The sequence below is a fragment of the Poromitra crassiceps genome, assembly GCF_964638095.1.
Source record: "Poromitra crassiceps genome assembly, chromosome: 10".
NCBI lineage: Eukaryota > Metazoa > Chordata > Actinopteri > Beryciformes > Melamphaidae > Poromitra > Poromitra crassiceps.
The window spans coordinates 51,125,308-51,142,388 of NC_139631.1; the positions used below are offsets into that span (position 1 = coordinate 51,125,308).

The window sequence follows — 17,081 nt, forward strand, 5'->3', positions numbered from 1 at the left end:
GTGCACACAAGGACCTTTTTCTTCTGTCCAGATGGAACTTGACATAAGGCTCTACAGAAAAACTGTCTTTTATAAGATACTGTATAAATGATTTGGTTTAATGTCAATGACAGCAACCACAGTTAATTATAAGAGTACCCTATTGCATTCATGAATGAAATGTATTTTTAATGAAACACGTTCTTGTTATTCTACTACGCCTATTATATTCACTCATCATGATGATTTTGATGGCATTTTACCCATCATGTTCTTTTTTGTATTCTTTTCTGGCTTCAATAAGATTATGTAACATTTTGGAATAAAAATACAGATTAGTAGTGCAAAACTGGAGGCCAGAATAGCAAATATCTCCACAGCAACACTGAACTTCCCTGGAGAGCTGACATACGCAGGGATAAAGGTGATCCAGACAGCACAGAATATCAGCATGCTGAAGGTGATAAATTTGGCTTCATTGAAATTATCAGGCAGGTTCCGAGCCAAAAAAGCTAGAAAGAAACATAACATAGCCAGGACTCCTATATACCCCAACACAGCCCAGAAGCCTACAGCTGAGCCTAATGCACATTCCAAAATGATTTTGTTTTTAAAGAGTTTAAAATTCTTGAAAGGAAAAGGAGGAGAGATAGTTAGCCAAAGTATGCAAATCAGAGCCTGTATGAGAGTGAAAGCCAGAACACTGAGTCTCTGCTGAGCAGGGCCAAACCATTTCATGATATTACTCCCTGGAAGTGTAGCCCTGAAGGCCAGTAACACCACTATAGTTTTCCCCAGAACACAAGACATGCAGAGGACAAAGGTGATACCAAATGCTGTGTGTCGCAGCATGCAGGACCACTCAGAGGGCCGGCCGATGAAGGTCAGAGAACACAGGAAACACAGGGCCAGGGAGAAGAGCAGCAGGAAGCTCAGCTCAGAGTTGTTGGCCTTGACTATGGGGCTGCTCCTGTATCTGAAGAAAATGAAAGCCACCATAGCAGTCATGCAAGTTCCTAACAGGGACGCCGCCGTTAGCAGTGCCCCCATAATCTCTTCATATGATAGAAACTCTGTGTGCTTCTTTTCACAGTCATCTCTTTTCTCGTTTGACCAGAATTCAGGATGGCATCGCTCACAGGTGATGGAATCTACAAGTTAAAATCAAAAGAGATATTACATTTCCTGAGTAGCTCCCTTATTTTCCCACGGTGGTGGCAGCAGGCCAGGCTGGGGTCAGAAAATGCCAAAGTCAGGACACTCACTCACTCGGTCAGTCACTCATTGACATTTAGTAAAGGGCGGGGCTAGGGGAAAACGACTGTAGCTATGGATAGGAAGATCGTAGAGAGTCAGGGTTCAGGGGTTGGCTAAGGGGATGTGGGTGGTAGGAGGAGGTGGAGAGAGGTCAAGGAAGGGCGTGGGGCTGGGGAAAAGGGGCCGTAGCTAGGGATAGAAAAGTCGAGAGTAGAGAGCTTGGGATTAATGGGTGGGTAAGGGCAGTGTCTGTGGGGATGTGGCTGTGTTAGGCTTAGGGTAGGGTTAGGACCATTTGACAGTTTTTAAGAAATAGGTGTACACACCTCATTAGGAAACACAAATCTGATTACTATGTATCAAATACAACTAAACATTTAAAGAATCCACATGAATTTTGAAAACAATCTTGAATTACCACCACACATTACAAAGGGTGATGGAATGGTCTATGATAGAGCTGTAATGTTAAACTGTTTCAATGACCATTTTGTTTCCTTTGGTTTTCTGTCCAAGGCTACATCAAGTGACCAGGAACTTATAGACCTAAAGCAGAATCTGAAGTATCCATGCCCCCAAACATCTCATCATTGCAGGTCCTGAACAACTTGATTAGATCCAGGAATTTAGTGGATGTTTGGAAGATTCAACACCCTATATACAAATAATACTCATTCTACTCCCATGTCCACAAATAGACTACTTTCTGATAGACTCAACTAATCTCCCATGTCACCGATACAAAATACTACAACATGTTGATTTCTGACCATAGCCCCTTCTTGTTGTCGCTAAGTCTCTCTCTTCCCAAACAAATTTACTCTTGCCGTTTCAAACCCCCCTTATTCGCTGAAGGGAAATTCATAGAATATATTACCACCAAATTAAAACATTTGATGGAATTCGATGATAACGGATAAAGTATCTCACTCCATACTATGGGAAACATTAAAGGTTGTCATTCGCGATATAATTTAATTTGAGTCTGCTGCCAAGAAGGAAAGAGAAAGGCGACTATTGGAGATTGAAAATGCTCTCCCTGCCCTTGAAATGGCATACCAGGTCTAAAAATCATCTGAAGATTATAACAAGATATTGAAGCTAAACTATGAATATAACTGCATCCTGGGTGGTCAAATAAATACTCTTTTAAAACTAAGGCAAAAGCAATTTGAATTGGGAGATAAAGCCGAGCGGCTCTTGGCGCGGCAGCTCAAGGGCCTCTAGGTCAATCCTCAAAGATGGGCACCCTGCTGACTAATCCCAAAGAGATAAATGGCCGCTTTAGATGGCCAATTCCCTGTTATTAGGGTGTCCCCGGTGTGGACTTCCGGTCTGATGTGAAAGAGAGAGGATGCGCGGAGGGGTGGCGGCTCCCGCTGTTTCAAACTATAAGCTCCATTTATCACGTCTAAACTGGAAAGTAAGAATGAAGTTCTATAACCTCCCATGAAGTAATGCCCATGGACAAACAAAGTAAATAAGGCACTCAACCACCACCTACGCTTCAACTAGAACCAAGACGAAGAAAGACAAAGACTGAAGCAGCCACCATGCCGGGCAAGGGAGTTCCAAAGGACCTGCCCGACACACAGTCGTAGCCGCTTCCGAGCGGTAACTGTCTGCCTTTCCGAAACCCTGCCACTCCGAACGTTAACTTCCATTATTCGGACTGGCGGTCCTTCACCTTTTTTTCATAGGTCCCACCATTACGAAAATTCCTGGCTTCATTATTCGAAATGTCGGCCCTTCCTCTTTTTTCTAAATAATCCGCCATTCCGAAGTTTGGATATTGTGGAATATGGCACACAAGTGCAGACATTTCAGTCGCACACTGTGCGTCTCAGCAGCGCAGCAGAACTGGGCTTTTACTGATGCTTTCTGAAGGCTATTTACTTGATTAGACTTCTATTTTCGTTAGGATATTATTATTTTTCGTTATTGTTTAATTGTTTTCAGTGAATCAGGCAAGCTTATCCTATTGGAATTTATAATTATTTCGTATGACATTTTACACAGCTGCAGGGCGCATGGAGGGACAACACTATGTTCCCGCGGGCGTGTCAGCATGTGTGTGCGCTGCTCTCAAGCAGGGTGTGTGCGTTGTGCACCCGCCTATAGAGACACATAGCCTATTACTATCTTGCACATTGTGGAGTTAGAGGGAGCACCAACAACATCTTTGAACAACACGTCTTTATTTTAATTTTGTTGGGCTCCACAATCATTTCGAGGATTCGAGGCAACCCATTTAGCAGCATCTGAGAGAGGTGCCTGACTGTCTGAACGAGGTCTTTGAACAACACGTCTTTATTTTAATTTTGTTGGGCTCCACAATCATTTCGAGGATTCAAGGCAACCCATTTAGCAGCATCTGAGAGAGGTGCCTGACTGTCTGAACAAGGTTCAGCTGCCTGAACGTGAACTGGAAGTCAAATCAAGTTCGGAGTGGCGGACCTTATGAAAATCGGAGTGGCGCGATTTCTGAGTGGCAATATTTCTGAGTGGCGGAACATCGGAGTGGCAGCACGTCGGAATGGCGGCATGTAACCCTTCCGAGCGACCTACAGAGTCTCCGCTCAGCTTTGGTTACAGACATGAAAGAAATTATCCATAGTGTTCAAAAAGTTCAAAGTGCCCTTTCGCCACTGAAGAAATCCTTGGATGCTGTTCAGTTAACCACCCTTGACCATGGTAAACGCATATCGGAGTTAGAGAGGGCCCTCTCTGGATATAGTGACACGGTAGCAGCCTTGGAAAAGACCTGTGACACGCTCAGCTCTGAAAATGAAGCTCTCGCTAGCCGAGCGGAAGATATCGAAAACCGATCCCGTAGGTGCAATTTGTGGATCGTTAACATCCCAGAAAAAGCGAAGGGAACAGACACTGTAAAGTTTATGGCTGATTTTTTTGTGGAGATCCTTGGCAAGGATGTCTATCCTACACCCCCAGTGTTGGACCGTGCCCACCGGATTGGCCAAGAGCGTCCCGGTCCTACTGTGAAGCCCAGAGTAATGATTGTCCGCTTCCATTACTATCAGGATAAAGCCAGGGCCCTGAGAAGCAACCGAAACCAGCTCACCTGGCATGGACGGAAAGTATTACTTTTCCCAGACTACGGTGTCAACACATCCAAACAACGCACTTCGTTTGCCCGGATAAAATCCCTGCTGTACGAGAAGAAGATCAAGTTCCGTCTCGCCTACCCTGCTCTCCTAAAGGTGGATTTTTGAGGGTAAGACCTACGACTTCAAGACTGCTTCAGAAGCACAAAGGTTTACGACCAACACTTGACCTGAGCACATGCTTCTGGTGATCGTTAACGCTACCAGCATGGGATGAACGCTGCCTGTGACCCTCACACCAGATGGAACTTTGCCTGACTTTCTTTATTTTTTTTCCCCATCAAGAGGAGGATCGGGCTTGCGGGATTTTTGATTATTATTATTTTAACCCAGCTGGCAGTGGTTAATGTAATGCGTGGACAATTCAATACGGTCTCTTCTCCCTTTTGTTTTCTCTTGGACACTAATGTTGCCTGTTGGACGTTATCGAACGGACTGGATTGTTTTGTTTTGTTTTTCTTTCTCCATCTCTCCCTCTTTGTGCGTTGGGAGCCGATCAGATTCTCCGTATTCGTAACTCTGATGGTCCCGCGTGAGTACACATGCCTGTAGGCACTCTGGTGTTTTGTGCTTACTATTCTAGTTAACAATGTATTTGTATTGTATGTGTATTTCATGAACTGACAGCGCTATACTCTAAAGTTATCTCCTTCTATGATGCACGTATGCACTTATAGTTTAACTTGGGGATTATTGTCACGTCTAGCACTGATGTTGCGATCAGAGTTAGCAGGTTAATACTTAAAGGAATTTTGCAAAGTTACCAAAGAGTGTACGATTGTTCAGTGTTTTACGTCACACACTGCGACACCGGTGTAACTGCGCTTTAATATGACGCCGATCTTTACCCCCCTCTTAAATCAAAGAATTTACGCTGATAAGAACAAAGCTGAAACGGGGTAACATCGGCTTCCACTAGCGCCGCCTCTGATTTGGTGTCACGATGTTATGCTGTTGTGCTATTGGTCGTGACGTGGCCCTTTCAGGCCAAAATGGCGGCAGCACTGCTATTGGGGTCGCAGATAAGCTTTTTTTTTTTTTTTGCCTTTATCACTCTTTCGTTAAACAAGAAGGAGGGTGGGAACTCGTATGCAGGTATTGTGTTGGAGCTGGAGATGTGCTATCCTTTTAACTTTGGATAGCCCACCTTCATGATACTGTTTTTTCTTTCTTTCTTTTCTTTTCTTTAGTTTTGGGAACCACCCCTAGTGTGTTAGTATGTAGGTTTAGAACTTGTGTAGAAGAATAAGGTAGGATACGCAGAGGCTCTGCAGCTGCGTGTTACTGTGAAAAGAAGAAAGTAAGCATTGTGGGAGTGGGATACTCCACTAGGTGGAGTCCCAGGGATGGGAATGCTTTTACATTTTTATTTTTGTTCATGTTTTGTGTGTGTGTGTGTGTGTTCACTCCATTTCATTTTACATCTATGGGCACAAATCCTCCTGTCGTAAATGCCCGGGTCTCAGGGTAACATTCAGCTGGGGGAAAGGGAGATAAAAATGGTCTCATGGAATGTCAAGCGGTCAACCGGTTAAAAGGGAGAACGTTTTCAGACATCTCAGATCACTGTCAGCAGACATAGTCCTCCTTCAAGAGACTCACATCAGCCCTACACAAGAACATTAGGGGCCATTCAGACCAATAGTGTTTTTGGAGCTGCCAACGTTCTTTGGCAACAACGAAAGAGTCGGCTCCGATCTGCCCCGGATGGGGTTACAGTGCTCATCTTCTTCTTCTGTGATTTCTCTGAAGAAGTGTGGTAAGAAGAGAAACCACAGAAGAAGATGAGCACTGTAACCCCATCCGGGGCAGATCAACGTTGACTGTTGTGTTGGTGTTAGCTTAGCTTCTAGCTATTAGCTAAATAATTATATTTACAACCAGAATGAACCGCGATGTGACCGAAAAAGTGTCATTTACAGAGCGCGTGCAGCATGCCCCGCAGGCTCCCATTCTAGCCTGTTTGAGTGTTTGAGGAGTGTACTCGGTGCGACAAATCTTCTGTGGGGATCCGAATGAACCCAAAAGTATTTTGGGGTAGAAAACATCATATTTTAAGCTGGAAATGAGGACCGTGGTGTAAAAAAACGAAATTCTCCTTTAAGGCAAGTTGATGAAATTCCGTCAAGGCGTTCCTCAGATATCGCGTTAACAATCTTGAAAACGGCGTTCGAGAAGTCACAGTGACCTTGACCTTTGCCCTTTCACCACCAAAATCTAATCAGATCATCCTTTAGCCTAAGTGGATGTTTAAGGCAAATTTGATGAAATTCCATCAAGGCGTTCCTCAGATGTGTAACCCTAACCCTAACCCATTAACAAGCTTGAAATTGGCGTTCGAGAGGTTACAGTGACCTTGACCTTTGACCTTTGACCACCAAAATCTAATCAGTTCATCTTTGAGTCCAAGTGGATGTTTAAGGCAAATTTGATGAAATTCCGTCAAGGCGTTCCTCAGATATTGCGTTAACAAGTTTGAAAATGGCGTTCGAGAGGTCACAGTGACCTTGTCCTTTGACCTTTGACCGCCAAAATCTAATCAGATCATCCTTGAGCCTAAGTGGATGTTTAAGGCAAATTTGATGAAATTCCACCAAGGCGTTCCTCAGATATCGCGCTGAACATCGGACGGACGGATGGACATACGTACGGACGGACGGACAACCCGGATCCATAATGCCTCCGGCCTGGCTATCGCCGGCGGCGGAGGCATAAAAAGTTGAACATTGAGGAAAAGCGCCCTGATCGTCTTTTTCACTCTTCCTATCTTTTCTCCTCCCGAGGGATTTTCAACAAACGGAGCACAAAAGAACCGCTCCGTGTTTTGTGCACAATGGAAGCGCTCTCAACATGATTTTCATAGCGTTCCGACTGAAAAAAGCGCTTTGGGTGTTAACGCCGCCTAAGTTGAGGTGTAGCTGGATGTCACAGGCATTTCAGTCATCATTTTCCTCCCATGCTCGTGGTGTAGCCATCCTGTTAAAAAAAAATATCCCATTTCAGCTCACCTCCATCACTGCAGACCCTTTTGGAAGATACATCTTAGTTTCTGGAACCATGAATTCATTTCCGTTAACAATACTCAACATTTATCGTCCAATTTCAGACAAGCCAATTTTTTTTTTTTAAGTTTTCGACCTACTCCCTGACACCATCAATTCAAATATAATAGTTGGAGGTGACCTGAACTGCTACTTAGACCCGTATTTAGACAGACTATCCCCCCGCCCGCCCCCACATATCTCATCAGTACATGTCCTAAATAATCTGATTAAATCTAGAAACCTAGTCGATGCTTGGAGGGTTCATCACCCCATTGATAAAGCCTATTCATTTTACTCCCATGCCCACAAATCATACAGGAGAATAGATTACTTTTTAATAGATTCTCAATTGATATCCCACGTCACCGATACAAAATACCATAACATACTGATTTCTGACCATAGCCCCTTGACATTGTCCTTATGTCTCTCTCTCCCCAAACAAACCTACTCTTGGCGTTTCAACCCCTCTTTACTCACTGAAGGAAAATGTATAGAATATATTAGCCTACCACTAAATTAAAACATTTTATTGAAGTCAATGATAACGGTGAAGTTTCAGACTCTACATTATGGGAAACATTAAAGGTTATTATTCATGGGAATATAATCTCATATGAAGCAGCTGACAGAAAGGGGAAACGGAGGCGACTATTGGAGATTGAAAATGCTCTCCCTGCCCTTGAAGCGACATACCAAGTCTAAAAATTTTCAGAAGATTATAATAAGATACTGAAGCTAAAGGGCTCTATCATTGCATCGGCTTATAGCCTGCGCCCAGCGCCCGGCGCAGCGCAGATTGATGGGCGTGGACCAGCCCACTCGATATTTTGGTGTCGGCGCTACAGGCGGCCTTAACACTTTGAGTGCCACGGCCCTTGGGCAAAAGGTTGCTTGCTGTGCCACATAGGCCGCAATGCATTTTAAAACAGTCATATAATTTCTTTAATAATTACTATGTAAACACTGAACACGCACAAATAACGATGAGACTCTCTTCTATCACCTGCAAAAAAAAGTTTATTGATCCCATTTTCCGTTCTTTAGTTATGAGCCGGAGAAGATAGCTTGATTGAACGAAAAACAGCCTTTTGTGAAATTAAACATTTCAAGCACATCACTGACTCTGAAGCTAATTTTCTGATGTAGTCACACCTCAAAAATAATTTCCTTCAATAAAACAGTGAAGGCAAGGGAATTTTGTTTGGAAGAATAATATTTTTAGCTGAAACCAGCAGCGCTGGCCCCTGCGTGCGCTGCTGGTTGCAGCTTCTTGCTGATCTTTTGCTGCTGGTGGGCATCGGATATTCTGGCTTGCGTTTGCCAACCCTGTCCTGCTGTCTGGGTCAGTGTGTGCTGCTCTGCGTGCCCCACCTCCCCCCCTCCTCCTCCCCCCCCCCCCCCCCGTTGTGGGAGGAGTGTCTCTCTGCTCTGCTTGGCTCTGCTGTTTGCTCTGCGTCTGCTCAGCACTGAAAGTCCGCTAGATCCAGCTTTTTTACAGCCGCGTGTACCAGCTCTCATGCTTCCAGTTGAGAATAATAACAAATCCATGGCTGATCATGCGAATGGGTGTTGCAGCGGACACGGAGGCTGTTGCAGCGGACACCGAGGTGCTCAATTGTGATAGCAGATTGGCTGCTGCAGGGGCACAGCTAAACGTTATGCTTCAATGAAGCCGCTGCATACGGACGGATGCGATGCGATTTCCTTTTCCCCAATGACTTCTTCTGTGTGTTTTACTTCACGTTCTCTCATCTGGAGAGCGCTGTCGCCACCTAAGGGTTCTGTAAAATAGGTTAGACACATTCAATACCTCTGATATTGTAAGAGGCGATGTAAGAAGCTGAGATGGACACCCCCCCGTCAAAAAAACAATTTCGAGTTATTGACGCCATTTGGCGTCGCTGGCACTCTACGGTAAATTTCTAATGACGCCATATGGCGTCGCTGGCACTCAATGTGTTAAGCATTATAACCACGCCTTTTAAGCGTAAAATTATGCACAATCTGGTCATTGGAGAAGTGCAGTAAACGAATCACAAGCTTCCCTTTTAAGCTCCAATTCCACTGAGCGATCCAGTCCGGTCAGAAAAGCTCCCCCCCTCCCTTTCATCCCCGTCTGTCTGTCTCCATATATAGGCTATTATTCCATATTATTATCCTTCTCAAACCAATCTAACTGCAGTTTAAATACTGCAAGCATGTAAATACGCTACACTATAGCAAGATCAAAGTGAAAAGAATGTCCAGAATGATATCGTTTTCTCTCCCCTGCTGCACAGGTAGGATGATGCAAATAAATATAGCCTACATTATGTAAAGTCATTGCATAAATGTGTGTTTTTATTGTAAAAGTAAATGTGAAGTAAGCCTAATCTTATTGGAGTGGAGCAGACATCACAGGACATCACAGTAGAACCGTGTTACGGCTGTCTCTCATCTAAATCACATTGTATCTGCAAGGGATCTATATACGACCTGGGGTACATATGTTTCACATAGGGTTGTGTTTGGATTTCTATGTTTTATTTTGGCCAATATTGAAATGTTCGAGAATTGCATGTTGTGTGAACAGAAACATTATTTCTATCTACCACTTTAGGCAATTTAGGCTGATTTGGTTGATATTTATTCTCCAAAAGTATTAGTCTCAATGCATGCTGGGAGATTTGAGGGAGTGAGAGAGAGAGAGGGGGACAGCCTCTGAATGACAGGGGCTCAAAACTACATATATATATATATATATAACTACTAGATATAACTACTTTTTTTCCATCGCGGGAGAGAGAGAGAGAGGGGGGGAGAGAGTGTGAGATGGCAGAGGAGAGCTGTGCGTAAATACGCACAATATCCGCGGCGCACTGAATAAGGCCTGGTTTTGAAAAGCGCTAAATTAACGCCAGGGGGGAAGATATCGTTAGGCCGGTATTTAAGGCCAAAACGCCCATTCTGGCCTATTCTGGCACTGCGCCATGCCTCTTTGACGTAAAGCGCATTTCGGGGCCTAAAACCATGTTGCTATCTTCCCGAGGCAGGCGCAAGGCACGTTTTTTTTGCGTTTAACGCTAGTTTTTGCGCCTAAGGCCTGTGGGAGAATAGGGCCCAAAGTATGAATACAACTGCATCTTGGGTGGTCAAATAAATACACTCTTAAAGCTGAGACAAAAACAATTTGAATTGGGAGATAAGCCAGAGGGGCTTCTGTCGCGGCAGCTTAAGGGTGCCCAAGATTCCAGGTCAATCCTCTCTATCAAATCAAAGAGGGGCGCCTTGCTGACTAACCCAAAAGAGATAAACGATCGTTTCAGAGAGTTTTACAGTGAACTCTACTCATATGATGCTGCTCAGTCTGATCTGAATGACTTCTTTGACCCTCTTGAAACGCCCAGACTTAGTAAAGCTGCCAGAGAGGACTTAGATTGTGATTTCACATTAGAAGAAATAACCTCTGCCATTAAATCATTCCCATCAGGCAAAGCGGCTGGACCGGACGGATTTGGTGCTGAATTCTACAAGAAATTTTGCGACATTCTTGCCCCACTCCTCCTCAGAATGACATCTAGCTCCAAGAAGGACAATGTCTTGCCTAAAACACTATATGAAGCTAACATCTCCCTTATTCTAAACTAGAACGACCGCAACGTGGACTTATGCCTCAGCCATTAGTTCATTCTACAGTCCAAATCGCCATTTGAGGCAAATTGGAAGAAATTCCGTCAAGGCGCTCGTGAGATGTTGCGTTACAGAGCTTGAAAATTGGGTGTGTGAGGTCACAGTGACCTTGAACTTTGACCACCAAAATGTCCTTATCCAAGTGGACATTTGAGGCAAATTCGAAGAGTGACCTTCACCTTTGAAACTTTGATAACCAAAATGGAATCAGTTCATCCTTGAGTCCAAGTCGATGTTTGAGGCAAATTTGATGAAATTCAGTCAAGGCATTCCTGAGATATTGCGTTAACAATCTTGAAAATGGCGTTTGAGAGGTCACAGTGACCTTGACCTTTGAACTTTGACCACCAACATCTAATCAGTTCATCCTTGAGTCCAAGTCAGTGTTTGAGGCACATTTGATGAAATTGGTGAGTGGCCTTATATGTTTGAGTCGCTATGCAGATTTGGGTTTGGCGAATCATTCGTATCCTGGGTAAAGCTCATATATGCTAGCCCAACATGCCCCATTATAAGCAATGGTGACAAGTCAACCAGATTCCCACTACTTCGTTCGATCCAGCAGGGTTGCCCTCTCTCGCCGGCCCTCTTCGCCGTCGCGCTCGAATCCCTCGCCCTAAAAATACGTAGTCACCCAAGCCTTGCAGGCTTGGAGGTCGGTCTTATTAAAACGCGTATCAGTTTGTATGCCGATGATGTAATATTATATTTACACAATTCAGAAAAATCAATCCCCATTCTCCTAGAATTATTCACTTCCTTCAGTAAGCTGTCCGGATACACAATTAACTGGACAAAGTGTGACTTTATGCCTCTCTCTGATGTCTTCACTCCCGGCTTTCTGGAAAATATCCCATTCAAATTGGCCAAGGATCGCCTCACCTATCTTGGCATGACTATACCCAAAGATCCAAAACTAATATTTAAGTTGAATTTTGATGATTTTGTTTTAAGACTTAAACAGTGTATAGAAAACTGGAAAACCCTGCCTCTGTCTATGATTGGTCGCATACATTGTATTAAGATGGTTTCACTTCCCAGGTTCCTTTATCCATGTCAAAACCTTCCTATCTTTCGTCCACTGGTTTAAAAACTGGACTCCATAATTCTGTCTTACATCTGGAACTATAAAAACCATAGCATTTCAAAAATGCATTTGCAAAAACCTAAGCTTGAAGGAGGGCTGGCCTTACCAGTATTTAGGCACTACTACTGGGCTGCTAACGTTAGGGCTCTAATGTTTTTGCATCAGGGGACCCCTGGTAATTTGTCTCCCGGGGCTCCCCTGTGGCTGAAAATGGAGGCCAGCTCTATTGGCAACTCTTCACTGCCAGCTATGCTATTTGCTAGGTTGGAGAACCCTGGGACTTTGGGAAATCTATGTTTTGTTGTTAAAAACTCTGTCAGAATTTTAAACCAAATTAGGAGTGTTTTGAGTTTACCAGATGTTTCTGTCTATACGCCAATTTGTTTCAATCACACTTTTCTGCCTCCATGGTCAGACATACACTACCATGCTTGGAGTGAGAAGGGGCTAGTTTCCATCAAAGACCTATTCATAGATGGCCATTTTGCATCCTTTGATCTACTAAAGAGGAAGTTTGAGCTGCCCGGCACGAACTGGCTCAGATTCCTGCAACTCAGAAATTATGTTCGATCCAAGATTCGCTCTTTTGGAGTGCTCCCAAATGAACATGCCTTTTTCGATGTACTGCTAAGCCCTCCTCACTCCAAGCATCTTATTTCTAGATTTGTCTGTCTGTTTGACAATTGTACCACAGCCTCTACTGAGAGGATTAGGGACGCTTGGCAGGGGGAACTTGGCATTGACTTATCTGACATTCTATGGAATAGGAGTCTGTCTATGATACAACTCTGCTCAGTTAATAGTAGACACCAACTCATTCAATTTAAAGTCACTCACCGTCTTCACTATTCTAACCATAAATTGCAGAGGATTTACCCATCTGTCTCACCACTGTGTGACAGGTGTCGTGTATCGGAGGGCACTCTGTCTCATGCTTTTTGGTTTTGCCCTTCACTGACTGATTTCTGGGCCAAAGTATTCGACTGGTACTCTAAGGCCTACAAGGTAGCCCTTCAGCCGGAGGCAGAACTCGCCACCTTCGGCTGCTCGGACTCCTCTTTGAACTTCCCTACAGCTGTGCAGCAATCTCTGACACAGGGGACAATCATTTCCAAGAAACTCATTTTACAGGAAAGGAAGTCCCCCTCCCCACCATCTTTTCAGCTATGGTTGGCTCTGATCTCTGTCATACAGATGGAGAGACAGGTTCCTGAGAACCAACTAACTCTGGAGAGTTTCGGTTGTTTGGGGCCTGTTTCTGGCCTACCTTGACGAGGTTAGGGATGATGGGTGACTCGTGTGGGACCCCATGCCATGCAATGCATAACCTTTACAAGCACTTTCATTGTTGTAATATTGGAGTGTGTGTGTGTGTGTGTGTGTGTGTGTGTGTGTGTGTGTGTGTGTGTGTGTGTGTGTGTGTGTATATATATCAAGGGCATCCATTTGCATAGGGTTGGTTGTGACATGTCATGACCAACATTTCAGGGGGTCCAAATTGTCCCTACCCACTTTTAAGCAACCTTATTTGCATTATCTTTAAAGTGCAGTTATATAGGTCATTTAGATTGTCTTCCCATATTTTGCAAGGATAGAATTGACCCTACCATTATTGAGTGAAATTAGTTTGCATTATGAAGTTACATTTACCCCTGTTTTTCACCACTGAATGTGCCAGTCCAATCTTTTTTTTCCCAAACTCACGTTTGATTGGCTCATTTGGCTGATGACCAATCAAACGCCCACCCACACACACACACACACACACATACTAAAGGGCTCATTATACTCGAGCAAGCTCCGTGAGGTGGAGCTCCGCAAGTCACCGTGCGGACCTCGCGCTGGGGCAGATGCTTTTATACTCAGAAGTGATCAGCCAAGTGATCAGCATGTTGTACAATGGTAATAGTGAGAACAGCCCGTGAAAAAGTCGCAATTAAACGCTATTATGTGCAGTACTGAGTGCACTTTCACTCTCAAACGACCGCACATCAGCACATAAATGAATCACCAAAGTTGTTTTTACTGAATAGTCGTTTCAGTTCTCAGCCCTGATAGCCTAGCCTGGTAAACCGCCCGTCACGTGAACTCACATTTCATTTGGTTCTCCGTGACGGTCTGGACCCGCACAGGCAGTTAAGATGATTGGTCGAGCCATGCCGGCTCGACGAATCAGCGGCGGCCGTAGGCGGGCTTAGGCTTGTCTGGGCAAGTAGTGGGTACATGGTCTTTGTAGTTCTTTTCACTCGTCAACATGGCTGCCGCCACGGAAGTGACAGGCAGTCTGAATGAAATTGAATGTAACGTTCCCAATTCTATGTATTAAATTCTAAAAAACGACCCTCAACATTTGGGAAGGCTAAGCCACACAACTAGTTCGTTATAATCTAACTAAATGCTTCGAAGGTGACTTTACGACCGTGAGGACTCAATCAATGAATACCACGGAGATCATCCACAGGCACCTTCTGATTGGTTGAAGTTAACATCCACCAGCGGTGATAGACAGATGGGTCATCCAATCACCTGCCAAGCAGTGTTAATTTTGGCAGCTATTTTAGATTTAGTCTTAGTCTTAGTCTTTTGGACGAAAATGCTTTTTCGTTTAGTCACATTTTAGTCATTTCTATCCTTGATAGTTTTAGTCTAATTTTAGTCGACGAAAACTCATTGCATTTTAGTCAAGTTTTAGTCATTAGTTTTAGTCAAAAAATGTATGTCTTTAAAATAATTAAATTATGTCAATACAGGTATTGGAAATTGTAATCAAGGTTGACAGGCTGCAATTCATAGTTAACTCTCTTAACACCTTTACTTGTTTCCTTACCAGTTTGATAGCTCTAGCAGAGACTCTACAATCGATGGAGATGGAATGCTGCCTTGCTGTAGGCTACTGATGATCTACTAAGATTGTCCAAAATAAACATGCTGGCTAACATGAACTGCTAACGTTACATACAGCAGCCACATATGCTGTTCTAGACACACTGGGGGACAGCAACAGGTCTGAATGGCTAAATTTCCCCCCATATGTTTCACTCAAACGTGGGACAATATTATGACTTCACTTGCTGTGACCAAAAGCCCTGCAGTTTTACTCATGACAAGCTTGTTAACTAACGTTAGCGCAAGCAAGCCAACGAACAGCCCATTCATTTGCAACAGGGTGTAGCTTACCGTAGCGTGCCTCTTTTAAGTTCGTTGTATATCCACATAACACATCGCGTATCTCCGCCTGTCGTCGTCACTACGGTGCACTGTTTTCCTTTCCGCTGGATTATAGGTAAAGTATAAATCAGTTCTATTTCTCGACAACCAAACTCTTCCTGTGTTGACCATGTTGGTTGAGGCTGGCCACCACGTAAACTCTGCTTGTAAACACGGAAGCACGTTGTGCCTGGTGGGTGTGGTAACAGCAAAGAGTATATAGAAACCAAGAGGAACACGCTGTCAACCAAACAAGGACAGGACGCATTTGCTGCAATTGCTGCTGAAATGTCATGCATTTTGAAAGTCCGACAGCCCACCCACTACGTTTTCGTCACGTCTCGTTTCGTCAACGAAAACAACAATACGTCTCGTCATATTTTCGTCAAGAAGAGCTATTTTTAGCTAGTCAACGTCTCGTCCTTCGTCATGAAAAAAAGGGGCGTTGACGAAATAATTTCGTCATCGTCATCGTTGACGAAATTAACACTGCTGCCAAGTAGCTTGGAAAAAGTGCCCGCCTCCGTCAGCGGGTCTGGTGACTTCATTCCCAGATCGACTGGTTTAGTGAAACCTATGTGGAGCTATACCGTCCATCTGGCAGTGTCAGGTTACTGATAGCCTACTCTGTGCTGCTTTTAATCTCTCTCAATCATGCTCACATTTACTTGGTGAAATGACTAAAAACGAACAGTTACAAATCAAAGTTTAGCCTACCACATGGGTCAAGAAATGTGGTGAAAACACAGCCGACAGGAGAGCTGAGCAGGTGGTGAGATGAAAGTTATTGAGAAAAGGAGAAGATACTGAATAATGACATCACAACAGTATAATCCTAATGTTGATTTAAAATGAGATATTCCTCTAAATATGGCTAAAAGGTAAAAAAAAAAAAAAAAAAATGTCGAAAAAAATCTGGTCGAATTTTGCCGTCCTCGACCCTACCAACTTTGAGACCAAAACGACGCCCTTGGTGTATATATATATGTTTGTTTTTTCTTGTCTGAATTTGTTGTTGGGTTTTTTTGTGTTGGTTATTTGTGAAAAAGAAAATAGAGGGAGACTGTGTACAGTCTCCTGAGTTACTTATTGTTTCATTGGAGAATATGATTGTCTGATTGCAACCAATGTGGACTGTACTCTACCTTGCAAATAAAAACATTTAAATATAAATGGCCGCTTTAGGGAGTTTTACAATGAACTCTACTTGTCTAAGTGTGGTCAATCTGATCTGAACAACTTTTTCGACCCTCTTGAAACACCCAAGCTTAGTGGTTGCCAGAAGGGACCTGGACTCTGATTTCACATTGGAAGAAATAACTTCCGCCATTAAGGCGGAAGTTATAAGAATTAAAGAATTCTTATTTTTACCCCTACCCCTTGTTTTTGAGTGTCCCTCACTTTGGCCCTTGGCCTTCAAAACAGAGCCACAAGGGGTAGGGATTGAAAACAATCACCTAGGTAATGGGACACCACTCATTACCTCATCATTTTGCCCAACTGCAGTGGTGGCCCAATGGTTAGAGAAGCGAGCTTGTGACCGGAAGGTCGTCTGTTCAATCCCCGGGACCGGCAGGATAAATCTGGGTGGGGAAAGTGAAAAAGGCAGCGCTTGCCCCTCCCTCATTACCACCACTGAGGTGCGTTTGAGCAAGGCCCTTATCCCCAACCGCTCCAGTGGAGCTGATCAGTGGCCAGCAGATCAGACTG

General features: G+C 43.9%; 1 protein-coding gene across 1 annotated transcript in view; it reads right to left on the reverse strand.

Moving 5' to 3' along the window:
- Positions 1 to 216: 216 nt before the first annotated feature.
- LOC310784502 (extracellular calcium-sensing receptor-like) overlaps positions 217 to 17,081 on the reverse strand; it is a gene marked incomplete at both ends in the record, with an annotated part of 56,827 nt that continues 39,962 nt past the window's right edge. Inside the window, one exon of the mRNA XM_083645486.1 lies at positions 217 to 1,130. Within this exon, the coding sequence (XP_083501612.1) occupies positions 217 to 1,130 (914 nt within the window). The remainder of the gene's footprint in view (positions 1,131 to 17,081) is intronic.